The following is a 27,991-nucleotide window of genomic DNA, read 5'->3' on the forward strand; positions in this document are numbered from 1 at the left end:
GTGGGGGCTCTGCCAGAGAATGACCCCCAGAGAGTATATACAGAGGTCCACAACCAGAGGTTGTGGCTTACCAGACCGCTGGAGCGGTGTTGTGTGCCCTCCAGATCCTGAAGCCCGGAACCCCAAGCACCTCAGCAGGGATGCTGCAGACCAGTGCTGATCGCAGGGAAAAACGCTGAGAAAATGGCGCCGGAGCGAAGAGAGGGGGGCGGGACTCACTCTGAGAGCGGGATCTGGAGGGCCAAAGAGACTTACAGGGGATGAGACATGTACCCAGAGAGGAGTGTCCCTCCCCTGTGCAGAACGGCCCGCTGGGCGGAGCCACGCTGTCCCTCTGCATGAATGACATGCGAGGGCAGTGAAACCGAAAGTAGGCCTCCGGCGAAGCCGGGGCCTAAATTTGAGCTGTGCGGCTGGCGCGCAGGCAGCATCGGCGCGGTTCTCAGGCGACAGCCAGAGAACCCGCCAGAAATGTGATAAAAATCACTCAGCACACTCTCCCACAGTAATAAAGTACAGGGACCCCCAATATATAAACGTCTCAGGTACTTAGCTTGCCGAGACGCAGGGTTCCAAGTCCCTGGGGATGAGTGCTCCCGGTCCAGCAGGATCCTGAAGGGCTGCGGATGGAGACCGGTCTCCTGCCAAGCATGGAGAACCGTGCTGGCTCCCACTTCAAGCCAGAGCCCAGAGGATGGTGAATGAGCACGGCATGTAAGGCTCCAGCCTTGGAATCAACCTTAACAGCACCGCCGACACAGTGGGGCGAGAAGGGACATGCCGGGGGTCCAGGCTTGGACCGCTTTTCTTCAAACTCTTTCCAAAAATCAGATGAGAATGCATGTGTGGATGTATGCCTCCTGAACACAAAGCGATAAACTGGGTAGATCTGGTTCTCCATGTGGTGTATAAGCTCAGAGGGAGGAGCTACACTTTTTAGTGTAGTACTTTGTGTGTCCTCCGGAGGCAGAAGCTATACACCCAATGTCTGGGTCTCCCCATAGGAACGATAAAGAAAAAGCCTCGCGTCGTTTGAGTCTTTGGGGGGTTTGAGAGAAAGAGCCGACTCGGGGGGGGGGGGGGGGGGGGGGGGGGGTCGGGGTCCGAAATTCTATGTGGTAACCGGAAGACACAAGGTCTCGCACCCATTTGTCGTCTGAGGCAGCAGCCCAGATTTGATGAAAGAGCCGCAATCGACCTCCTACAATGAGTGTGTCTTCCGGGGCGCCGAAGGAATCATGAGGGGGGAAAGAAGGGAATTTTGTTTACTTACAGTAAATTCCTTTTCTTCTAGCTCTAATTGGGAGACCCAGACAATTGGGTGTATAGGCTATGCCTCCGGAGGCCGCACAAAGTATTACACTAAAAAGTGTTAAGCCCCTCCCCTTCTGCCTATACACCCCCCGTGCTCCCACGGGTTTCCTCAGTTTTGGTGCAAAAGCAAGAAGGAGGAAAAAGAATTATAAACTGGTTTAAAGTAACTTCAATCCGAAGGAATATCGGAGAACTGAAACCATTCAACATGAACAACATGTGTACACAAAAAAAACAGGGGCGGGTGCTGGGTCTCCCAATTAGAGCTAGAAGAAAAGGAATTTACGGTAAGTAAACAAAATTCCCTTCTTCTTTGTCGCTCTATTGGGAGACCCAGACAATTGGGACGTCCAAAAGCAGTCCCTGGGTGGGTAAAATAATACCTCGTAAGAGAGCCGTAAAACGGCCTCTTCCTACAGGTGGGCAACCGCCGCCTGAAGGACTCGTCTACCTAGGCTGGCATCCGCCGAAGCATAGGTATGCACCTGATAGTGCTTCGTGAAAGTGTGCAGGCTCGACCAGGTAGCCGCCTGACACACCTGCTGAGCCGTAGCCTGGTGCCTCAAAGCCCAGGATGCGCCCACGGCTCTGGTAGAATGGGCCTTCAGCCCTGAGGGAACCGGAAGCCCAGCCGAACGGTAAGCTTCGATAATTGGCTCCTTGATCCACCGAGCCAGGGTTGATTTGGAAGCCTGTGACCCTTTACGCTGGCCAGCGACAAGGACAAAGAGTGCATCCGAGCGGCGCAGGGGCGCCGTACGAGAAATGTAGAGTCTGAGTGCTCTCACCAGATCTAACAAGTGCAAATCCTTTTCACATTGGTGAACTGGATGAGGATAAAAAGAAGGTAAGGAGATATCCTGATTGAGATGAAAGGGGGATACCACCTTAGGGAGAAATTCCGGAACCGGACGCAGAACCACCTTATCCTGGTGAAACACCAGAAAGGGGGCTTTGCATGACAGTGCAGCTAGCTCAGACACTCTGCGAAGTGAAGTGACTGCTACTAGAAAAACCACTTTCTGCAAAAGGCGTGAGAGAGAAATATCCCTCATTGGCTCGAATCGTGGTTTCTGAAGAACCCCCAACACCCTGTTCAGATCCCAGGGTTCTAACGGCCGCTTGTAAGGAGGGACGATGTGACAAACCCCCTGCAGGAACGTGCGTACCTGTGGAAGTCTGGCTAGGCGCTTCTGGAAAAAACACAGAGCGCTGAGACTTGTCCCTTAAGGGAGCCGAGCGACAAACCCTTTTCCAGTCCAGATTGAAGGAAGGACAGAAAAGTGGGCAAGGCAAAAGGCCAGGGAGAAATACCCTAAGCAGAGCACCATGACAGGAAAATTTTCCACGTCCTGTGGTAGATCTTGGCGGACGTTGGTTTCCTAGCCTGTCTCATAGTGGCAATGACATCTTGAGAGAATCCTGAAGACGCTAGGATCCAGGACTCAATGGCCACACAGTCAGGTTGAGGGCCGCAGAATTCAGATGGAAAAACGGCCCTTGAGATAGCAAGTCTGGTCGGTCTGGTAGTGCCCACGGTTGGCCGACCGTGAGATGCCACAGATCCGGGTACCACGACCGCCTCGGCCAGTCTGGAGCGACGAGGATGACGCGGCGGCAGTCGGCCCTGATCTTGCGTAACACTCTGGGCAACAGAGCCAGCGGAGGAAACACATAAGGGAGCTGAAACTGCGACCAATCCTGAACTAAGGCGTCTGCCGCCAGAGCTCTGGGATCTTGAGACCGTGCCATGAACGCCGGTACCTTGTTGTGCCGGGACGCCATGAGGTCGACGTCCGGCACCCCCCAGCGGCAACAGATCTCCTGAAATACGTCCGGGTGAAGGGACCATTCCCCTGCATCCATGCCCTGGCGACTGAGATAATCTGCTTCCCAGTTTTCCACGCCTGGAATGTGAACTGCGGAGATGGTGGATGCTGTGGCTTCCACCCACAGCAGAATCCGCCGGACTTCCTGGAAGGCTTGCCGACTGCGTGTGCCGCCTTGGTGGTTGATGTATGCCACCGCTGTGGAATTATCTGACTGAATTCTGATCTGCTTGCCTTCCAGCCACTGCTGGAACGCTTTCAGGGCAAGATACACTGCCCGTATTTCCAGAACATTGATCTGAAGCGAGGACTCTTGCTGGGTCCACGTACCCTGAGCCCTGTGGTGGAGAAAAACCGCTCCCCACCCTGACAGACTCGCGTCCGTCGTGACCACCTCCCAGGATGGGGGTAGGAAGGATTTCCCTTTCGATAATGAAGTGGGAAGAAGCCACCACCGAAGGGAAGCTTTGGTCGCCTGCGAGAGGGAGACGTTCCTGTCGAGGGACGTCGGCTTCCTGTCCCATTTGCGTAGGTTGTCCCATTGAAGAGGACGCAGGTGAAACTGCGCGAAAGGAACTGCCTCCATTGCTGCCACCATCTTCCCCAGGAAGTGCATGAGGCGCCTCAAGGTGTGTGACGAGAGATTGTACCCCTGTCTGTAGTGACCGCTGCTTGATCAGCGGAAGCTTCACTATTGCTGAGAGGGTATGAAACTCCATGCCAAGGTATGTCAGCGATTGGGCCGGTGTCAGATTTGACTTTGGAAAATTGATGATCCACCCGAAACTCTGGAGAGTCTCCAGGGTAGCGTCGAGGCTGTGTTGGCATGCCTCTAGAGAGGGTGCCTTGATCAACAGATCGTCCAAGTACGGGATCACCGAGTGACCCTGAGAGTGGAGGACCGCTACTACAGTAGCCATAACCTTGGTGAAAACCCGTGGGGCTGTTGCCAGGCCGAACGGCAGTGCCACGAACTGCAGGTGTTCGTTCCCTATGGCGAAGCGCAAGAAGCGCTGGTGCTCTGGAGCAATCGGTACGTGGAGATAAGCATCTTTGATATCGATCGATGCAAGGAAATCTCCTTGGGACATTGAGGCGATGACGGAGCGGAGGGATTCCATCCGGAACCGCCTGGTCTTTACGTGTTTGTTGAAAAGTTTCAGGTCCAGGACAGGTCGGAAAGACCCGTCCTTCTTTGGGACCACAAACAAGTTGGAGTAAAAACCGTGGCCCTGTTGCTGAAGAGGAACAGGGACCACCACTCCTTCTGCCTTCAGAATGCCCAGCGCCTGCAGAAGAGCCTCGGCTCGCTCGGGAGGCGGGGATGACCTGAAGAATCGAGTCGGGGGACGAGAGGTGAACTCTATCTTGTAACCGTGAGACAGAATGTCTCTCACCCAACGGTCTTTTACCCGTGGCATCCAGGTGTCGCAAAAGCGGGAGAGCCTGCCACCGACCGAGGATGCGGAGTGAGGATGCCGAAAGTCATGAGGAAGCCGCTTTGGTAGCGGCACCTCCGGTGGTCTGTTTAGGACGTGACTTAGACCGCCATGCATCAGAGTTCCTTTGATCTTTCTGAGGCCTTTTGGACGAGGAGAATTGGGACCTGCCCGCGCCCCGAAAGGACCGAAACCTCGACTGCCCCTTCCTCTGTTGGGGTATGTTCGGTTTGGGCTGGGGTAAGGATGTATCCTTTCCCTTGGATTGTTTGATGATTTCATCCAAACGCTCGCCAAACAATCGTTCGCCAGAAATTGGCAAACTGGTTAAGCGCTTTTTGGAAACAGAATCTGCCTTCCATTCCCGTAGCCACAAGGTCCTGCGGAGTACCACCGAATTGGGCGGCTGCAACCGCCGTACGGCTCGCAGAGTCCAGGATAGCATTAATAGCGTAAGACGCAAATGCCGACGTCTGAGTGGTTATGGACGCCACCTGTGGCGCGGACGTGCGTGTGGCTGCGTCAATTTGCGCTTGACCTGCTGAGATAGCTTGTAGCGCCCATACGGCTGCGAATGCTGGGGCAAAAGAAGCGCCGATAGCTTCATAGATGGATTTCAACCAGAGCTCCATCTGCCTGTCAGTGGCATCTTTGAGTGAAGCCCCATCTTCCACTGCAAGTATGGATCTAGCTGCCAGTCTGGAGATTGGAGGATCCACTTTGGGACACTGAGTCCAACCCTTGACCACGTCAGGGGGAAGGGATAACGTGCATCCTTAAGGCGCTTAGAAAAACGCTTATCTGGACAAGCATGGTGATTCTGGACTGCCTCTCTGAAATCAGAGTGGTCCAGAAACATACTCGGTGTACGCTTGGGAAACCTGAAACGGAATTTCTCCTGCTGAGAAGCAGACTCCTCCGCCGGAGGAGCTGAGGGAGAAATATCCAACATACGATTGATGGACGCAATAAGGTCGTTCACTATGGCGTCCCCGTCCGGAGTATCAAGATTGAGAGCGGCCTCAGGATCAGAATCCTGATCAGCTACTTCCGCGTCATCAACCAGCGATTCCCTCGCTGAGACCCTGAACAATATGATGATGTCGAGGGAAAATCTAAGCGAGCTCGCTTAGTCGGTCTGGGGCTGGGTTCTGTGTCAGAACCCTCAGCTTGGGATCCATGAGATACCCCGGGAGGACATTGTTGGTCCAGCTGAGGTGGGCCAGGGAACAAAGAATCAACAGAGTCCCTGTGCTGAGATACCGGTCTGGACTGCAAGGCTTCCAGTATCTTAGCCATAGTCTCAGAGAGTTTTGCAAACTCCGTCCCTGTCACCTGAACAGTGTTAGCAGGTGGCTCCCCCTGGGCCCCCCCTAGCAGAGGCTCTGGCTGAGTAAGTGCCACAGGGGCCGAACAGTGCCTACAATGAGGGTCAGTGGAACCTGCCTGTGTTTTGGCACCCCTGCCTTTCGTGGGCGCCATGCTATTATCTTCTCTGAGCAACACAATAGGATATATAGCCAGAAATCAACTGTGCACTAAACGGTGTAAAATAAACATATAATGTTACACTACTGCACAATGGGGCTAGCACCACAGGTGCTGCTTACCACCCGCTTAAAGCGGTTGTGCGGTCACCAGAGTCCCTGCCTGGGTCTCCCAGATTTTGTCCCCCTCTGCAGCGTCCGAGGAGCTGACAGGAATGCGTCCTGAGGAGAGGAGAGAGCCGTGGGCGTGACCCAGAAAGAGCGGGAACTGGTGCCTGCACTGTGCACAGTGAGGGGAGTGGAGTATGCAAAGCATGCTCCAGCCCTCAGTGCTGCTCGTTCTGTGCAGCGTCCCGCCCTTCCCCTGCCTGTCAGGGCTGTGGGCGGGAGGAAAGGAAACTAGGCCGCAAAAAGCCGGGGACTCTAGTAATAAACGCGGCCGCCGTAAAAGCGCGGCCGGCGTGGAAGTCCCCGGCGCACTACAAGTCCCAGCCGCGCCGCAGTGTTTCCATGGCAGCGGCGGTCAGTGCGGCAGTCCCTATACATAAACACACTCAGGAACGCTGAGTGTGTAATGGCACATATTAACCCGGTCAGCGCCGCGGTCCCCGGTGCACTAGCACACCCAGCCAAGCTGGAGTGTTGCTGTGCGCGGTCCCCACGGGGACACAGAGTACCTCCAAGTAGCAGGGCCATGTCCCTGAACGATACCCGGCTCCTATCCAGCAGGCTCCACAGGAGTTGTGGATGAAGCACGGTCTCCTGTGCCTGGAGACCGATAGGATCCCACTTCCACCAGAGCCCTGAGGGGGATGGGGAAGGAAAACAGCATGTGGGCTCCAGCCTCCATACCCGCAATGGATACCTCAACCTTAACAACACCGCCGACAAGAGTGGGGTGAGAAGGGAGCATGCTGGGGGCCCTATATGGGCCCACTTTTCTGCCATCCGACATGGTCGGCAGCTGCTGCTGACCAATCTGTGGAGCTGTGCGTGCGTGTCTGACCTCCTTCGCACAAAGCAAAAAACTGAGGAGCCCGTGGGAGCACGGGGGGTGTATAGGCAGAAGGGGAGGGGCTTAACACTTTTTAGTGTAATACTTTGTGCGGCCTCCGGAGGCATAGCCTATACACCCAATTGTCTGGGTCTCCCAATAGAGCGACAAAGAAAAAAACGTCGTGGACGAGTCTCCCTAGTCCTGGACTGTTTCGGTCTAGGCTGCCATGACGAAGTGGGTTTCGGGTAGAGCTGAGAAGGTCGGTCCCTGCGTAGTCCGCGGCTAGTGGCGGGAACAGCACGGGATGTCGACCAACCAAATTAGTTCCGAAAGGAGCGGAACAAGGACTGTGGACGTCTGGTGAAGGACGTCCTGGACTTCAGCTGGGGGAGGGAGGTACTCTTTCCTCCAGTGGCGTCAGAAATGAGCTTGTCCAGACGTTCGCCAAACAAAATCGGTCTGGAAAAAAGGGAAGGCCCGTGAGAGACTTCTTTGAGGCAGAGTCCGCTCGCCATTGTCGGAGCCAGAGAGCTCTACGGATGGCTATGGTATTTGAGGCGGCAAACGCTGCGCAGGTAGCAGCGTCCATGGAGGCCTGCATGAGATACTCCACCGCAGCAGCAATTTGATCTGTTACCTCTGTGAAGGCATGAGGGAACTGGGATTCCTCAAGCGAAGTGTTAAGGGATTCTGCCCAGACAGAGATAGCCTTTGCGACCCACACAGAGGCAAAGGAGGGCGAGAGGGAGGAACCCGCAGCCTCAAAGGCAGAGCGGGCGAGGTGCTCTAGATGTCTGTTTGTCAGGCCCTTGATGGAGGAACCATCGGGTAAAGACAGGAGTGTCTTTGTGGCAAGGCGGGAGACCGGGGGGAGTCGACCGAGGGCGGATCGGCCCAGCCCTTAGGGGCAAAAGGGTACCGGGACTCCATGAGTTTACGCTTACCGAAGCGCCTGTCAGGCTTCTCCCTTTGCTTTGTGAGGATATCCTGAAACTCTGGGTGATCAGCGAAGACCTTTTGGGGTTTCCTTGCCCTCTTAAAGGAGATCGCATGGTCAGTGGTAGTGGATAGGGGATCCTCCACATGCAGAGTTTGGTTGATTGCTGCTATAAGGGAGTCTATTGCAGTTTGATCATCTGGGGAGGGTGAAACCAAGGAATCATCCTGGTACAAACAGCATTCTCCCTCCTCTGGCTCTTCAGAAGCCGTGGAGCGTGTGGGAGAGCCTGCCCTGTGTGCTCCCGAGGGAGAGCCATGGGTGCCATGAGAGAGTGCTGGAGACACCCGGCCATGTGCTCTTTCTGATCCCTGCAACCGGTGAAGCATGGGCCCGGATTACCTCAGAAGGCTCCTCCATAGGGGTATCCTCGGGCTGCGTTCCGTCCAGGGGCCCAGAAGGGTGTGGAGGACGACATTGCATAGCCAGCACCAGGTTCTGTGACAGTTTTTCCATGGATTGGGACAGAAACTGTGCCCATTCCGGTGGGCAGGGAGCCCTAGGCTCTGGGCTGACTGTTGCGGCGGTGTTTTTCTCCCCCTCCCTCCAGTCAGCACACAGCTCGCCACCGGTAGATTATCTCTGCAGGATTCCCTGCAATCAGCAAGGGACTCCCCCCTCCTCCAGCCAGCACGCAGCTAGAGGGAACATAGAGTTCATGAGCCCTGGGAGCCTTCCCCCGCCACCGGTAGATTATCTCTGCAGGGTTCCCTGCAATCAGCAAGGGACTTTCCCCTCCTCCAGCCAGCACACAGCTATGGTGGGAATAAAGACTGTAAATTCAGCAGTCCTGGGAGCCTTCCCTGCACCGTCTTTCTCCCTTTGTCTGGGAAACCAGTCGGGTGGGGGGGGGGGGGAAATCTCACCTTAACACTACCTCAGTCCAGACAGTGGAATAGCAGAGTCAGCTTGCTGTGTCCGGCCACACAGGTGCAATGTATCAACTCAAAGCCTGCAAAGAGGGGCTGAGGAATTGTGCCTCTGCCCTGGGTTCTAGAAAATCGGTGTCTGTGGGTCCAGTCGTCCAGTAAAAGGCAGCCCAGGATCCAGCGTCGCAGGAGGGGGTACGTGGAGGCGACACTCCGCGTTCCCGCCCGTTGATGGTATTGGGAGATCTGTCCCTAAGTGAAACCGTCGCCCTCAAAAAATAACAAAACCTTGAAAGGATGTGCCTCCTACAGACACTAAGCTAAAACTGAGGTTGCCTGGCCCAGCCAGGGGGTGTATACTGCAGAGGAGGAGCTAATGTCTTTTGCATCTACTTCGTGTCCTCCTATGGATAGGCAGCATAACACCCATGGTCCTTTGTCTCCCAATGAGGAGTCAGAGAAAAAAAAACAAATTCTGAATTTTGTCCGAGAAAAAAAAAAAAAAAAAAAAAAAAAAAAGTGTACGCGCCATTTTTCCCGACCCGTAGCATTGTCATTTTTCGGGCTCCATGGCTCAGTGATTACTTTTTTATTGCGTCTTGAGCTGCCGTTTTTAATGGTACAATTTTTGCGCAGATGCTACAATTTGATCGCCTGTTATTGCATTTTGCAGTGACCAAAAAAAACGTAATTTTGGCTTTTGGAATTTTTTGCTGCTACGACGTGTACTGATCAGATTAACTGATTTTCTGAACGTGGAGATACCAAATGTGTGTATATTTTTTATCCCTTTAATTTTCGATGGGATCAAAAAGGGGGGCGATTTGAATTTTTATTTATTTTTTTAATGTTTCGATTACCATGAATCGCCGTTAAAATTGCGCTATCACATCTTGACAGCTCCATTTAAGGGGTTAACAGGTACGAGTGGATAGTGATTCCACTCGTACCTGCGAGGCACACGTCAGCTGTACAAATCAGCTGACATGTGAGCGGATCCCCGCCTGCAGCAGCAGGTGAGGATTCACACTATGACCGCAAGGATGTAATATTACTGCCCGCAGTCGTTAAAGGGGTATTTACAGCTCCAAGATCCTATCCCAATATAGAGTAGGTGCAGTAATAAGGGGAATTTTGTTTACTTACCGTAAATTCCTTTTCTTCTAGCTCCTATTGGGAGACCCAGACAATTGGGTGTATAGCTTCTGCCTCTGGAGGCCACACAAAGTATTACACTTTTAAAAAAGTGTAACCCCTCCCCTCTGCCTATACACCCTCCCGTGGACCACGGGCTCCTCAGTTTGGTGCAAAAGCAGGAAGGAGAAAACTTATAAATGGTATAGAGCAAATTCAATCCGAAGGATGTTCGGAGAACTGAAGACCATGAACCAAAAGAAAAAAATCAACATCAACAACATGTGTACACAAAAGAACAAACAGCCCGAAGGGCACAGGGGCGGGTGCTGGGTCTTCAAATAGGAGCTAGAAGAAAAGGAATTTACGGTAAGTAAACAAAATTCCCCTTTTCTTTGTCGCTCCATTGGGAGACCCAGACAATTGGGATGTCCAAGAGCAGTCCCTGGGTGGGTAAACCAATACCCCAATAGAAAGAGCCGGAAACGGTCCCCTCTTACAGATGGGCAACCGCCGCCTGGAGGACTCGCCTACCTAGACTGGCGTCTGCCGAGGTATAGGTATGCACTTGATAGTGCTTCGTGAAAGTGTGCAGGCTAGACCACGTAGCCGCCTGACACACCTGCTGAGCCGTCGCCCGGTGCCGCAATGCCCAGGACGCACCTACGGCTCTGGTAGAATGGGCTTTCAACCCTGAAGGGGGCGGAAGCCCAGAAGTACGGTAGGCCTCGAGAATCGGTTCCTTGATCCACCTAGCCAAGGTGGACTTGGAGGCCTGAGAGCCCTTACGCTGGCCAGCGACAAGGACAAAGAGCGCGTCTGAACGGAAGGCCACCTTCTGAGAAAGACGGGAGAGAGAGACATCCCGCAACGGCTCAAAAAGCGGCTTTTGAAGAGCCGTCAGAACCCTGTTAAGATCCCAAGGTTCCAACGGACGTTTTTAAGGTGGGACCATGTGGCAAACTCCCTGCAGGAACGTGCGGACCTGCGGAAGTCTGGCTAGTCGCGTTTGAAAAAAAACACGGAGAGCGCCGACACTTGGCCCTTGAGAGAGCCGTGGGACAAACCCATATCCATTCCAAATTGCAGGAATGAAAGAAATGTGGGTAAGGCAAACGGCCATGGAGAAAAACCGTTATCAGAGCACCAGGATAAGAAGATTTGCCAAGTCCTGTGATAGATCTTAGCGGATGTTGGTTTCCTGGCTTGTCTCATGGTGGCAATTACATCCTGAGATAACCCTGAAGATGCTAGGAGCCAGGACTCAATGGCCACACAGTCAGGTTGAGGGCCACAGAATTCAGATGGAAAAACGGGCCTTGGGACAGCAAGTCTGGGCGGTCTGGAAGTGCCCACGGTTGACCCACCGTGAGATGCCACAGATCCGAATACCACGATCGCCTCGGCCAGTCTGGAGCGACGAGAATGGCGCGACAGCAGTCGGACCGGATTTTGCATAGTACCCTGGGCAGCATCGCCAGAGGGGGAAACACATATGGCAGTCGAAACTGCGACCAATCCTGGACCAAAGCGTCCGCGGCCAAAGCTCTGATCCTGACACCGTGCCATGAAGGCCGGGACCTTGTTGTTGTGTCGTGACGCCATGAGATCGACGTCCGGCGTTCCCCAGCGGCGGCAGATCTCTCGAAACACGTCTGGGTAAAGAGACCATTCCCCCGCGTCCATGCCCTGACGACTGAGAAAATCTGCTTCCCAGTTTTCTACGCCCGGGATGTGAACTGCGGAGATGGTGGAGTCTGCGTTTTCCACCCACTGCAGAATCCGCCGGACTTCCTGGAAGGCTTGACGACTGCGAGTGCCGCCTTGGTGGTTGATGTAGGCGACGGCAGTGGCGTTGTCCGACTGGATTCGGATCTGCCTGCACTCCAGCCACCGATGGAAAGCCAATAGGGCTAGATATACTGCCCTTATCTCCAGGATATTGATCTGAAGGGATGATTCTATTGGAGTCCAGGTTCCTTGAGCCCTGTGGTGGAGAAAGACCGCTCCCCAACCTGACAGGCTCGCGTCCGTGGTGACCACGGCCCAGGTTGGGGGTAGGAAGGATTTTCCCCGGGACAGAGATGTGGGGAGGAGCCACCACCGAAGTGATGTTTTGGTTGCGAGGGAAAGAGATGTTCTTGTCGAGGGAAGCCGAACTCTTGTCCAATTTGCGAAGAATGTCCCATTGGAGTGGCCGTAGATGGAATTGCGCAAACGGCACTGCCTCCATAGCTGCAACCATCTTCCCCAGGAAGTGCATGAGGCGCCTTAAGGAGTGTGACTGACCCCGAAGAAGGGACTGCACTCCCGCCTGCAGAGAAAGCTGTTTGTCCCGCGGTAGCTTGACTAACGCTGGCTGGGTATGGAACTCCATCCCGAGGTAAGTCAGTGATTGGGTCGGCGTCAACTTGGATTTCGGGAAATTGATGATCCACCCGAACTGTTGGAGTCGCCAGAGTGACGGTAAGACTCCGTTGACACGCCACCAGAGAAGGAGCCCTGACTTGGATATCGTCCAAGTAAGGGATCACCGAGTGGCCCTGAGAGTGCAGGACCGCCACGACGGATGCCATGACTTTGGTGAAAACCCGTGGGGCTGTTGCCAGGCCGAAAGGCAGTGCCACGAACTGGAGGTGTTCGTCCCCGATGGCGAAACGCAGGAAACGGTGTTCGGGTGCGATCGGCACATGGAGATAAGCATCCTTGATGTCGATCGATGCCAGGAAGTCTCCTTGTGACATCGAGGCGATGACCGAGCGGAGAGATTCCATCCGAAACCGTCTGATTCTCACATGTCTGTTGAGCAGCTTGAGGTCCAGAACAGGACGGAATGACCCGTCCTTTTTTGGCACCACGAACAAGTTGGAGTAAAATCCGCGACCACGTTCCTGAAGGGGAACGGGAATCACAACCCCTTCCATCTTCAGAGCGTCCATTGCCTGAAAAAGTGCGTCGGCCTGTGTGGGGGGTGGGGAGGTTCTGAAGAAACGAGCCGCAGGTCGAGAGCTGAACTCTATCCTGTAACCATGAGACAGAATGTCTCTCACCCAACGGTCTTGAACGTGTGGCCACCAGGCGTCGCCAAAGCGGGAGAGCCTGCCACCGACCGAGGATGTGGCTGGATGAGGACGCGAGTCATGAGGAGGCAGTCTTGGAGGCAGTGCCTCCCGCGGCCTTTTGGGGGCGTGACTTGGACCGCCACGCATAGGAGTTCCTCTGGCCTTTCTCCGGCCGGTTGGACGAAAAGGATTGGGTCTTGGCGGAGGGACGAAAGGACCGAAACCTCGATCTGATCTTCCTCTGCTGAGGCTTCTTAGGCTTGGACTGGGGTAAGGAGGAGTCTGTGCCCGATGATTCCTTAATAATCTCATCCAACCGTTCGCCAAACAAACGGTCGCCAGAAAAAGGCAAACCAGTTACGAACCTTTTGGAAGCAGAGTCTGCTTTCCATTCGCGCAGCCACATGGCCCTGCGGACTGCCACGGAGTTAGCGGATGCCACGGCCGTACGGCTAGCGGAGTCCAGGACGGCGTTCATGGTGTAGGACGAAAATGCTGATGCCTGAGAGGTCAAGGATGAAACATGCGGGGCAGAATTCCGCGTGACGGCATTAATCTCAGTTAGACATGCCGAGATTGCTTGGAGAGCCCACACGGCCGCAAAGGCCGGGGCGAAAGATATTGGAGATGGGAATACACCTTTAATGAGTATAATGCAATATCCCAATCCCTTAGTATCTTTACCTACTTCTTATAAAGAGGAAAATACCTCACCTGTGTCTGTGAAAGACTGGATATCATGTGTTAAGTCAATGTTCACACTTTCAGCATTCTCCACTTTCTTAAAAATGATCCCAAGAAACCACATCAACATATATTCGTTACTGAAAGAAGAAAAAAAAATTAATTCAAAAAGGACACATGCAATGTAGGAATCGCTCCCAGACAACTATCATCCATCACAAGCCAATAAAGAAACTTCTGCTCCATTTTCAGTTGTGATCATTGTCCTAAGGAGTTCTACAATAAAATGAGACACGGATGGAGAAATACTTACTCATTACAGTGGTCTCGACCTCCAGGAAAAGACTGCGGATTTACATGTGCAAGTGTAATGAACTCATTCCTCTCCAAGTTTCCAACAAGAACACGGATTTTTGATTCAACCAACCCAACCCTACAAGATAAAAGGTTCATATATGTGCTGTATGACCATCTTAATGTACAGACTTCTGAGATACGGCTGAAGATACTGCTGTACCGGAGCAATATGTGGATCCATCAGTGAATCTGTGCAGAGTACAGAGAGCAAGGACGCAACATGAGAAAAAAAAAAAAAAAAAAAGATTATAATATTACACATACATACATACATACATACATACATACATACATACTGTGATACCAATGTGATATGACTGAAGTTTGAATGACTATTAGATAGGGATCATGATCAAAAGATAGGAGTGATCCCAGATATTATTTGATCCATCAATAATTCAGTATCAAAGAAGATGTCCTTTGGATAATATTTCATGATTACCAAGGAATACATGTCTTGAAGCAGTTGAAGATAAAGGAAGTAACATTTACAGTTCCACTTACAGGAAACTTGTGGTTAGCTAAAGACAGCTTGAAGGAAGCTTGCATATGAAATTTACGGCTCATTGCAATATTTCGCTAACACTATGGCCGACCACAGTTGGTCAGTTGACCACTGGCAGGATGTACAAGTAAATGTGCAGGAAGCAAACGGTGCCTCCAGCAGTTTGTGGTCAAGTTACATGAACATGACTCAGCTGTCACATGCTGACGACCATTTAGACACAACCTACAATATTTTCCTATAAAATATACACCGAACTCGCTTAAGGTGGGGAAATACCTTCCAGGACATTGAAGTGTACGTACGCACTGTTCCTGTGATGCCATGCCATGTTGATTCCTTATCATTTTAACTCGAGTTCCCTCCGATGTGAAAGGATTGCTACAACATAACGGTAATGTTGATGCATATTTCTGTTATTGTATAAGTTTCTATGACTATAAGATTCTAAATGCCTATGTACCATTGATTATATTCATGTGCTATTAAAATAAATAGTATCTTGCTATAAAGAATATTAGTATTCGTGCCTGATTAGGATATCAGTGAGCGCTTCGTAAGTACGGGCTTTCAGCCCCCTTTTTTAGTAGAATTTAGCAAGACATAAATTGGCGTAGTCGGCAGGATTACTTCTATTAGAAGTAATTAACGAATTTTTGTAATTTAGAAGTTAAAAACATATATTTGGCAAATTTCCAGATATTTTTCAATCTTTTTGCATAGTGTCAAAATGTTCAGAAAACGTAAGGATAATGTTAAGGAGGTTGTTGTGGAGATCCCCGGCTGGACTGAGGCTCCCTACAATCTTATAGCACATGAATTGGTCAATTGTGGATTGGCAGAACAATGGCAGGACAAGCTTAAGGGTTGTGAAGCTACTGATGTTGTGAATGTACTCAGTGGTGCCCCTGTGAAAACAGGTGATGTAGTGTCTTGTGAATTGGCAGAACAATGGCAGGACAAGCTTATGGGTAGTGAAGCTACTGATGTTGTGAATGTATTCGGTAGTGTCCCTGTGAAAACAGGTGATGTAGTGTCTTTAGCACGGCGCAAACAATGGCAGGATAAGCTTAAGGGTAGTGAAGCTACTGATGTTGTGAATGTATTCGGTAGTGTCCCTGTGAAAACAGGTGATGTAGTGTCTTTAGGACGGCACATCTGGATTTTGGCAAGTGCATATAGTGTAATACATGAGCGTATTCTAAAGATGCAGAAGAAAAGTTCCCAGATGGAACAAAAGATGATAGAATTAGGTGGCCTGAAAACAGTTCTGGAATGTAATACCAGACTGTTGAAGGATAAATTGGAACATTATCAGAATGTGGCAGAAAAAGCTGCCATAAAAATTGCTCAAAATAAGTACAAGAAAAGAAGAGGAAAAGTAAATAAAACCAAAGTACATAAAAGTATCGTCTCAGCTTCTATAAACTGGGATCCCGATACTTGGGATGGGGATGTGTGGGATTCATCTTCATCATCTGATGAGGAGGATTACCATAAAGGGAAGATTCAGGCTAACCCAGTAAGGAGGCGCCTAGAGAGGACAGAGAATGAGATCATCCGGGAACATGTCCGGGATGGTCAGGGGAATCTGCAATATGACGAAGATGGTAATGCCATTACAAATGAGAGAACGATTCCTCATGTAAAAAATCGAGTAACCATTGAAGATTACTCTCAAGGAGAAGTTGATAGCATTTTAAACACAGTTTAGACAAAAACCAGGAGAAGGAGAAATACCCTGGTTGGTCAGGGTGCACGATCTCGGAGGAGGTGGAGTGCACTTTGACGCCGGAGACGTGGCAAAATTTGTCACCATGTCTCGGGACCCAGTAATTCAGAGATCAATAAAAAATTATTTTGTTGATCATAATGAGCATGGTACTCAAAACTTAATCATGATCTTAGCCCATGCTTTTCTGGACAAATACCCATCAGAAGCAGACTTTCCTATCAATGATAAACCTTGGTATACCTTAAAAGATGGTATGGAAAGACTGAAGGAAGAAGCAATGAGGAATGCTCTTCCTCTTTTGGGAATGGATGATGATTATCTCCAGTACCCATTAACAGCCAGCATAAGAAATAGGCTGGTTAAACATGCTCCTCCAGCATATAAAACAGTTATTTTAACCTTAACTGTAGCGCTGACTGGAGAATCAATCGGTGTAGTTCTAGGGAGGATGAGGGAGTTACAGGATATGGGACAGTGGGATAAATCGTCCCCTGGAGGCCATGTTGGTAACAGTAAGCCAAACAATCCTGATTGGAAAAAGAAATCAGTAGGGGAGGCCCCACGGGTGTCTCGCAAAGACATGTTCCAGGCTTTGCTTAAAGCCGGGATCAATAAGGAAAGGATTGATGGAAAGGAGACAGGAGAATTATGGAAGTTGTACAAACAGAAAGTTCTTTCTGCAAAGAAAGTGACCACTACAAATATGGAAGGGGGTTCAAAAACCCCCAAGGTAAAGAAATTAGAGGGAAAAGGGGAAAAAACCCCAAAGAAAGTGTCTTGGGAAGATTTTCAGTCAGTTTATCCATGGGAAGAACTGGCTGCAGCCGTGGCCACAAAGGTCACGGAAGGAAGGGCTAATACACAGACTGAAGTCTGTGTAAATGAAAGTTCAGAAGGAAGTGATTTACTATAGGTAGCCAGCCAAGCCCCCCTATTGATAAAAAGGGACGAACGTCCCTACGTCAATCTTAGCATACATTGGAAAGGGGGAAATGTTCAAAGAGTCCCAGCTTTGATTGACACGGGGGCGGAGGCTACTTTAATTCATGGAAACCCAGAAAAAATAAAAGGACCTAGAGTAAAAATTGCTGGACTAGGTGGTCAAGTGATCACCGGGGTTCAGACACAGGTAGCTTTGAAGATAGGTAATTTACCTATCAAGAAGTATACGGTGCTGGTAGTTCCTATACCAGAATATATTTTGGGAATTGATGTCCTAAAAGGGATGACGCTTAATCTAACAGAAGGAAAATTCTCCTTTGGGATTAAGTCTTGTCATAAGGAAATGCGACCAGTGGTGGTGGGCAAAGTCAAAATGCCCCCTGTACATGTGCCTCCAGCTACAAAAATGGTAGCTATGAAACAATATCGAATACCAGGAGGTCACAGAGAGATAGGAGAAACCATTAAAGAATTGGTAGAAACTGGGGTAATGCGCCCTACTACTACCGCATGGAATAATCCTGTCTGGCCAGTTAAAAAGAGTGATGGCTCCTGGCGCATGACAGTTGATTATAGGGAGTTAAACAAGAATACTCCTCCCTTGACAGCTGCAGTTCCGGATACAATAACGATTGTGGAAAATATTCAGACTCACTCCGGAACTTGGTATGCAGTAATTGATTTGGCAAATGCTTTCTTTACTATACCTATAGAAGAGAAGGCTCAAGATCAATTTGCATTCACTTGGTTAGGAAGACAATATACCTTTACCAGGTTACCCCAAGGATGGCTACATAGCCCCACAATCTGTCACCGGACGGTGGCAGAGCATTTGGATGGATTTGATCTACCATCAGAAATGCAGATCTCACATTATATCGATGATATAATGATACAAGGACAAGATGAGCAAAGTGTGAAAGATCAATTGACAAAACTGATTGCTCATATGAGAAGTAAAGGATGGGAAATCAATGATGCCAAGGTTCAAGGACCGTCTCAGGTGGTAAAATTTCTTGGGATTCAGTGGAACAAGGGGCACAGAGAGATCTTGCCCAATGCCAGACAGAAAATTATTAATTTCCCGGTCCCTAAATCCAAACAAGAGACTCAGTCTTATATTGGATTGTTTGGTTTTTGGAGACAACACATCCCTCATTTGGGACAAATGTTGGCTCCTTTGTACAAAGTAACGAGGAAAAAATATGAGTTCCACTGGGGAGAGGAACAGCAAAATGCGTTTGAGATGGTCAAGGAAGCGATACAACAAGCCGTGGATCTATGGCCAATGTTGTCAGGACCCGTGGAGCTGCATGTGTCAGTTCAACATATGTATGCCAATTGGTCACTTTGGCAAAAACAAGGGGGAAAAAAGAGTTCCTCTTGGATTTTGGAATAGAAAATTACCAGATGCTGGAGAAAAATACACTCCTTTTGAACAGCAATTGTTAGCTTGTTATTGGGCTCTGGTAGAGACCGAACAATTAACCATTGAACATGAAGTATTGCTGAGACCAGCAATACCCATAATGCAGTGGGTGTTGTCCAATCCTAAAACCAATAGGGTGGGGCATGCCCAGGAGCAAAGTATCATTAAATGGAAATGGTACATTTCGGAAAGGGCCAAGAAGGGAGAAGGCGGGATCGCCACTCTACATGAGAAAGTGGCAGAGGTAGCTGAGGAAACATCTTTTCCCAGCAAAGCTGCCATGCTAGAGGAGTCCCCGGTGAAGTGGGGGAAAGCATATGAAGATTTAACTGAACCACAACAAACACATGCATGGTTCACAGACGGATCAGCCCGTTATGTGAGTGGGAAAAGGTTGTGGAAAAGTGTTGCATATAATCCCAGATTGGAAAAATTTCTGTCAGTAGAAGGGGAAGGCAAAAGTAGCCAATATGCAGAACTCTATGCCATATTCTTGGCATTATCTTTTGAACAAGGAAAAGAGTGTCATCTTTTTACTGATTCCTGGTCAGTAGCAAATGGATTAGCCACATGGATGATGGGATGGAAAAAACACAATTGGTTAATTCATGGAAAAGAGATTTGGGGCAAGGAAGTGTGGCAAGAGATTGAAGAGATTATTCAATTTACCAAGACCACTGTATTTCATGTCGATGCTCATGTCCCTACTAACTCACTTGAACGTTTGTTTAATTCAGAAGCAGATAAAGCAGCAGCCATCAGACAAGTCAGTCCAACAGTTGACAAGGCAAGGTACAGCTGTTTGGGCACACCAGAAAGAGCGACGCCTTATTCAGCAGGTTTAGACCTCAGTACATTGGAAACTGTCGTGGTACTCCCAGGTAAGGTAAAACCAATTTCAACAGGATTGGGTTGCCATATACCAAAGGATCATTATGGTCAAATAGCCACTTGTTCTAGTTTAGTGTTAAAAGGAGCCATAGTGGTGGGAGGGGTAATAGATGCAGATTATCAGGGAGAAATCAAGGTACTGATGCTAAATTTGGGAAATGAACCTTTGATATTGATGAAACACCAGAAGGTGGCTCAGATGTTAATAATTCCAATAAACTTGTCTGAAATAAGAGAAGGAACTGCCCCAGCAGAATTAACAATACGGGGTACTAAAGGTTTTGGATCCTCTAATATTACAAATGTAGGAGCAAAAATATGGATTCAAAACCTCCAAGGACCGCCCTCAGAGACAGCGGTAATAGCGGTCAGAAAAGATCGTACTCTCCTGATAATGAGACCAGGAGTGGAAAAGTGGGAATATGTCCCACAAGAAAAATGTTATTTACGAGAATAATAGTGTATCTTTATTTGCAGAAGGTGTGGTAAATAAGCGGAATCCATGGTATCGGTTACTGGGAAGAGCTCGATAGTGATGAGATGGAGAAATTCCTGTGTTTGATGTTTGCCTCTCTGGTCGTTGGATGGACAAGTCTACATCAGGAGGAACCTGTGGCGAATGAATTTCTGATGCACCATCACATTTTCAACACACAGATTGCTGGATCTGTACACATTCTCCGGTTACAGCCACCAGTATCCCTTATCTGGATGTCCCGGTATCGATGGAGGAAATCTTAAAGTAGAAAAGTTGTTCTGATCATCTTGCTGATAAAGACACTCGAACTGTTCGTCTATAGAATACTACAGTACCCATTTCCATAGTGGGATGGATCAATCTTCCATGGTGGCAAGGCAATTTGAATGCAACAGTCACCAATTTGCAATATCTGGCTTTCAAGGGAAGAATTTGGGTACCAAGAAATAAGACTGGACTGACTAACCTGGGATTCATCCCTATGGGGAATATAAAAATAAGTTTTGGGACAGCTATAAATACTGTAGATGCTTTTAAACCCAGCTTAGTGGAAAAGACAATTCATGATATGTTATGGCCTTATGCCAATATGTTCATAAATCGGACTAGTGAAACTTCTAGTAACATATCGGGAAATGTAATGTGTAATGATTCCTTTGAATATCGAGCAAATGCCAAAACACATGATATTCAAGGGAGCTTGTCAGATAATATTGCTTTTAGTTTTAATATACTGTACAAAAGTAGTGAAAGTGATTATATTTGTGATTCAACGTTTATCTAAACAAACCAAGAAAACAAAATTTGTGGCAAACAATATTTCTTGGTCATGGTATGGTATATTCCGAGTGATCTTCTTCTAGTGGAATACTGATGATGGAAAATAATCCCTGGGATCAAGGACCGATTGTGATACCAATGTGATATGACTGAAGTTTGAATGACTATTAGATAGGGATCATGATCAAAAGATAGGAGTGATCCCAGATATTATTTGATCCATCAATAATTCAGTATCAAAGAAGATGTCCTTTGGATAATATTTCATGATTACCAAGGAATACATGTCTTGAAGCAGTTGAAGATAAAGGAAGTAACATTTACAGTTCCACTTACAGGAAACTTGTGGTTAGCTAAAGACAGCTTGAAGGAAGCTTGCATATGAAATTTACGGCTCATTGCAATATTTCGCTAACACTATGGCCGACCACAGTTGGTCAGTTGACCACTGGCAGGATGTACAAGTAAATGTGCAGGAAGCAAACGGTGCCTCCAGCAGTTTGTGGTCAAGTTACATGAACATGACTCAGCTGTCACATGCTGACGACCATTTAGACACAACCTACAATATTTTCCTATAAAATATACACCGAACTCGCTTAAGGTGGGGAAATACCTTCCAGGACATTGAAGTGTACGTACGCACTGTTCCTGTGATGCCATGCCATGTTGATTCCTTATCATTTTAACTCGAGTTCCCTCCGATGTGAAAGGATTGCTACAACATAACGGTAATGTTGATGCATATTTCTGTTATTGTATAAGTTTCTATGACTATAAGATTCTAAATGCCTATGTACCATTGATTATATTCATGTGCTATTAAAATAAATAGTATCTTGCTATAAAGAATATTAGTATTCGTGCCTGATTAGGATATCAGTGAGCGCTTCGTAAGTACGGGCTTTCAGCCCCCTTTTTTAGTAGAATTTAGCAAGACACATACATACATACATACATACATACATATATATATATATATATATATATATATATATATATATATATATATATGGACCAAGAAAACAGTCACAGCATGCTGCCTGTGGAATCCGATCACTTTTCATTCGCACCCATAAAAGTCTATGGGTGGGAGTGAAATATCGCATTGCACTCGGAAGACACAAGAGTGCAGTGCGATAATCACATCAGCTGGCAATGGAGGAAATAGAGTAATCTCTCCCTCTCCTCCGCAACTGTGATCCGATTGCAGCACAGTATAATGACACTTGGCTCACACTCGCAGAACAGCGGGAGCAGAGAGTCGCATCGGATGCCATACGCTCATGTGGCCCCAGCCTTAAAGCACCACTAGCAGTATTTTAATACAATTCCTATAGAAGGAGAGCACATATAGGAGGATTTTGTTATTTTGCAGCTAAAATTCTTTTTCTAGTCTAGAATATAAACTAGAAAACTAGAGTCTGCATCTAGTTAACATAATTGTGTGCATTTACCATTCCAGATGGTGTTCCTCTGTGAATGCGCTGGCAGTCAACACAATATAGTGCCTAAAATTAAGAAGGTAAAAAGAAGAAACGTTTGAAAAGGTCTCTACAATAAAAGAGCCATTTGTTACAGAAGCTCTTCCACATTACTCCCATCACATGATGGTAGATCACTGGGGTAAGACAACACTTTTTGATTAGTGGGGTTTGACCACAGTCCTAATGAAGGGACAGCAGCTGTGTGGTCTGATCGGCCGCCCATTGTTGGGGGGGGGGGGGTTGACCGTTTGACCACTCAATGCTGCAGTATTGATCCACAACCAGGACCCAATTGGTTAACTCCTTCATGACTATACAGCTTTGAATTATATTCTAGGTCTGTGCAATTGCTACGTAGACAGACAGATAATTATGCTACTACATCTATATTTTGATTATTTACATACACAGATATTTTTATTACATTTAAACAGACAAGTTATAGCTCAGGCCACCTCCACAACCTCATCTGATCATAAAGTGATGGCATATTCCAGCTGAAGGACATCATTTTAGTTACTCTTTAAAATATTCACATAAGCAATAAAACCTAAAAGACATTTTAGACTGTTTCCACGTAGAATTCACGCTCAGCCTAGGTTTTAAACAAAAACAGTTCTTTAATTAATGAGTCTTAGGACAAACTTACTTGTACTTCTGAAAAAAGTTTGGAGGTTCAAACAATTTAGACCAGTCCACTTTGCCTTGGAGGACTTCGTCTGTGATAGCAAGACCTTGGAGGGCAAAACAAGTCAACATCATAACAAGAAAAAAAAAAACAAAACGTGAGATACCTACATATAACATAGCCCAACTGCATATGTCCGGTCTCTAATTTAACTCATTTATGAGACGCCGTACATAACACTTCCTAAGTTAGGCTCATATATGGGGCATACTCTGGAGCACATCGGGTAGAGAACGGGTGTGTACCTGTAAATACAGTGAGCGATCTTTGCTGTGAGTGCTCTCGTTTAACAACTGAAATGTTATTGTCAATTATGGAGGGCAGCATATTAATGACAAGGATGTCAGCACGCATATACAGACTCCCACTGCCCACCATGTGACAATTGTAGGGCCTAATGGATTGACAGCGCATACTATGAAACATCAGTAGAGAAAGTTTAAAAAAAAAAAAAGAGAAAGAAAGAAAGAAAGAAAGAAAGAAAGAAAGAAAGAAAGAAAGAAAGAAAGAAAGAAAGAAAGAAAGAAAGAAAGAAAGAAAGAAAGAAAGAAAGAAAGAAAGAAAGAAAGAAAGAAAGAAGTGGAACACAAGGCCTTACCCTGTCGGAATTCTTCCACCATAATGGTTCGGGTTGAGGTAGATGCGTTGTATGTAGAGTTCTGCTGAGGATACGCAGGGGTAATTATAGGCATGAGGTGGTATCGGTCGGCTGGGTTTACCTGTACGAGCGCAGTGAAGAATTAGAAATAATTTAACATATTTATACTTTGAAATGTAGACTTTATAATTTAATGAAAAGTAGCCATGTCTCACTACTACATCTTCGAACGCACATTTTACATACACTGGAAATTAAATGAATCAATTCAGTAAGTTCTCTGACATTGGAATATTGTCAGTTAAAGGGGTTCTCCGCAAATGTGATAAATTGACGCCAGTTATACAGTTTAAACAGTAACCTGTCCTAGTCATGTGTCAGGACGTGCTGCAGTATGAAGACATACAGCACCCAAGACCTGTGTCTTAACTGACAGAAGAGCCAGACCACCTGGGCAGTGATATGTGAATACATTTCCTAGCTGAGCACAACAGGGAAGGGGGGGGGGGGATGATTGTTTACTCAGTTTTAGCCTCATCCATCAGACTGACAGCTTTATGGCAATGCAGAAGGGAAATAGAGATAGACATTGGAGGAGGATGAAGCTGGAGTTAACCTCCATTGTACTTGGTAAGGAAAGAAGGGAATTTTGTTTATTTACCGTACATTCCTTTTCTTCTAGCTCCTATTGGGAGACCCAGACAATTGGGTGTATAGCTTCTGCCTCCGGAGGCCACACAAAGTATTACACTTTAAAAAGTGTAAACCCTCCCCTCTGCCTATACACCTTCCCGTGGATCACGGGCTCCTCAGTTTTGGTGCAAAAGCAGGAAGGAGAAAACTTATAAATTGGTCTAGGGTAAATTCAATCCGAAGGATGTTCGGAGAACTGAAAACCATGAACCAAAAGAACAATTCAACATGAACATCATGTGTACACCAAAGAACAAACAGCCCGAAGGGCACAGGGGCGGGTGCTGGGTCTCCCAATAGGAGCTAGAAGAAATGGAATTTACGGTAAGTAAACAAAATTCCCTTCTTTGTCGCTCCATTGGGAGACCCAGACAATTGGGACGTCCAAGAGCAGTCCCTGGGTGGGTAAAAGAATACCTCAATAAAAAGCCGAAAAACGGCCCCCTCTTACAGGTGGGCAACCGCCGCCTGAAGGACTCGCCTACCTAGACTGGCGTCTGCCGAAGCATAGGTATGCACTTGATAGTGTTTCGTGAAAGTGTGCAGACTAGACCACGTAGCTGCCTGACACCTGCTGAGCCGTAGCCTGGAGCCGCAATGCCCAGGACGCACCCACGGCTCTGGTAGAATGAGCTTTCAGCCCTGAAGGAAGCGGAAGCCCAGCAGAACGGTAGGCTTCGAGAATCGGTTCCTTGATCCACCGAGCCAAGGTTGACCTGGAAGCCTGATTGTCCTTGTCGCTGGCCAGCGTAAGGGCTAAGAGCGCATCTGAACGACGCAGGGGCGCCGTGCGAGACACGGAGAGCCGAAGTGCTCTCACAAGATCCAAAGAGTGCAAATCCTTTTCACACTGGTGAATTGGATTAGGGCAAAATGAAGGCAAGGAGATATCCTGATTGAGATGAAAAGGGGATACCACCTTAGGGAGAAATTCCGGGACCGGACGCAGAACCACCTTATCCTGGTGAAACACCAGGAAGGGGGCTTTGCATGACAGCGCTGCGAGCTCAGACACTCTCCGAAGTGATGTGACTGCCACCAGGAAGGCCACCTTCTGCGAAAGACGTGATAGACATCCCGCAGCGGCTCGAAAGGTGGTTTTTGAAGAGCCGTTAGAACCCTGTTAAGATCCCAGGGTTCCAGCGGACGCTTGTAAGGTGGGACTATGTGGCAAACTCCCTGCAGGAACGTGCGGACCTGCGGAAGCCTGGCTAGACGCTTTTGAAAAAATACGGAGAGCGCCGATACTTGGCCCTTGAGAGAGCCAAGTGACAAACCCTTGTCCATTCCAGATTGAAGGAATGAAAGAAAAGTGGGTAAGGCAAACGGCCATGGAGGAAAACCGTTATTAGCGCACCAGGATAGGAAGATTTGCCAAGACCTGTAATAGATCTTGGCGGACGTAGGCTTCCTGGCCTGTCTCATGGTGGCAATGACATCCTGAGATAACCCTGAAGACGCTAGGAGCCAGGACTCAATGGCCACACAGTCAGGTTGAGGGCCACAGAGTTCAGATGGAAAAACGGGCCTTGTGACAGCAAGTCTGGGCGGTCTGGAAGCGCCCACGGTTGACCCACCGTGAGATGCCACAGATCCGGATACCACGACCGCCTCGGCCAGTCTGGAGCGACGAGAATGGCGCGACGGCAGTCAGACCTGATCTTGCGTAGCACTCTGGGCAGCATCGCCAGAGGAGGAAACACATAAGGCAGTCGAAACTGCGACCAATCCTGGACTAACGCGTCCGCCGCCAGAGCTCTGTGATCCTGAGACCGTGCCATGAATGCTGGGACCTTGTTGTTGTGCCGTGACGCCATGAGATCGACGTCCGGCGTTCCCCAGCGGCGACAGATCTCTCGAAACACGTCTGGGTGCAGAGACCATTCCCCCGCGTCCATGCCCTGACGACTGAGAAAATCTGCTTCCCAGTTTTCTACGCCCGGGATGTGAACTGCGGAGATGGTGGAGGCTGTGGCTTCCACCCACTGCAGAATCCGTCGGACTTCCTGGAAGGCTAGACGACTGCGAGTGCCGCCTTGGTGGTTGATGTAGGCGACGGCAGTGGCGTTGTCCGACTGGATACGGATCTGCCTGCCCTCCAGCCACCGATGAAAAGCCAATAGGGCTAGATACACTGCCCTTATCTCCAGTATATTGATCTGAAGGGATGACTATCGGAGTCCAGGTTCCCTGAGCCCTGTGGTGGAGAAAAACCGCTCCTCAACCTGACAGGCTCGCGTCCGTGGTGACCACAGCCCAGGTTGGGGGTAGGAAGGATTTTCCCCGCGACAGAGAATTGGGAAGGAGCCACCACTGAAGTGACGTCTTGGTTGCAAGGGAAAGACGTTCTTGTCGATGGAAGCCGCACTATTGTCCCATTTGCGGAGAATGTCCCATTGGAGTGGCCGAAGATGGAATTGCGCGAACGGGACTGCCTCTATAGCTGCCACCATCTTCCCCAGGAAGTGCATGAGGCGCCTTAAGGGGTGTGACTGACTCCGAAGAAGGGATTGCACCCCTGCCTGCAGAGAAAGCTGTTTGTCGCTCGGAAGCTTGACTAACGCTTGCTGGGTATGAAACTCCATCCCAAGGTACGTCAGTGATTGGGTCGGTGTCAACTTGGATTTCGGGAAGTTGATGATCCACCCGAACCGCTGGAGAGTCGCCAGAACGACGGATAGACTTTGTTGACACACCACCCGAGACAGGGCCCTGACTAGGAGATCGTCCAAGTAGGGGATCACCGAGTGGCCCTGAGAATGCAGGACCGCCACAACGGATGCCATGACTTTGGTGAAAACCCGTGGGGCTGTCGCCAAGCCGAAAAGCAATGCCATGAACTGAAGGTGTTCGTCCCCGATGGCCGAAACGCAGGAAACGTTGATGTCCGGGTGCGATCGGTACATGGAGATAAGCATCCTTGATGTCGATCGATGCTAGGAAGTCTCCTTGTGACATCGAGGCGATGACCGAGCGGAGAGATTCCATCCGAAACAGTCTGGTTCTCACATGTCTGTTGAGTAGCTTGAGGTCCAGAACGGGACGGAATGACGTCCTTTTTTTGGCACCACGAACAAGTTGGAGTAAAATCCGCAACCACGTTCCTGAAGGTGAACGGGGATCACAACTCCTTCCATCTTTAGAGCGTTCACTGCCTGAAAAAGTGCGTCGGCCTGAGCGGGGGGCGGAGAGGTTCTGAAGAAACGAGCCGCAGGACGAGAGCTGAACTCTATCCTGTAACCATGAGACAGAATGTCTCTCACCCATCGGTCTTGAACATGTGGCCACCAGGCGTCGCCAAAGCGGGAGAGCCTGCCACCGACCGAGGATGCGGCTAGGGGAGGCCCAGAGTCATGAAGAGGCCGTCTTGGAGGCAGTGCCTCCTGCGGCCTTTTGCGGGCGTGACTTGGACCGCCACGCATAGGAGTTCCTCTGGCCTGTTGGACGAAGAGGATTGGGACTTGGCGGAGGGACGAAAGGACCGAAACCTCGATTGGATTTTTCCTCTGTTGAGGTCTCTTAGGTTTGGCCTGGGGTAAGGAGGAATCCTTTCCTTTGGATTCCTTAATAATCTCATCCAATCGTTCGCCAAACAA

General features: G+C 48.9%; 1 protein-coding gene across 2 annotated transcripts in view; it reads right to left on the bottom strand.

Moving 5' to 3' along the window:
• Positions 1–27,991, bottom strand: part of PAPOLG (poly(A) polymerase gamma) — a 164,918-nt gene that overhangs the window by 58,555 nt on the left and 78,372 nt on the right. For both annotated transcript variants that reach the window (XM_075339361.1, XM_075339363.1), the window contains exons 11-15: positions 23,703–23,823; positions 23,066–23,150; positions 22,387–22,440; positions 14,126–14,245; positions 13,843–13,952 (exon numbers count right to left, since the gene is read on the bottom strand). In XM_075339361.1, the coding sequence (XP_075195476.1) occupies positions 13,843–13,952; positions 14,126–14,245; positions 22,387–22,440; positions 23,066–23,150; positions 23,703–23,823 (490 nt within the window). The remainder of the gene's footprint in view (positions 1–13,842; positions 13,953–14,125; positions 14,246–22,386; positions 22,441–23,065; positions 23,151–23,702; positions 23,824–27,991) is intronic.

Source organism: Anomaloglossus baeobatrachus, chromosome 3 (assembly GCF_048569485.1).
Source record: "Anomaloglossus baeobatrachus isolate aAnoBae1 chromosome 3, aAnoBae1.hap1, whole genome shotgun sequence".
Classification (NCBI taxonomy): Eukaryota; Metazoa; Chordata; class Amphibia; order Anura; family Aromobatidae; genus Anomaloglossus; species Anomaloglossus baeobatrachus.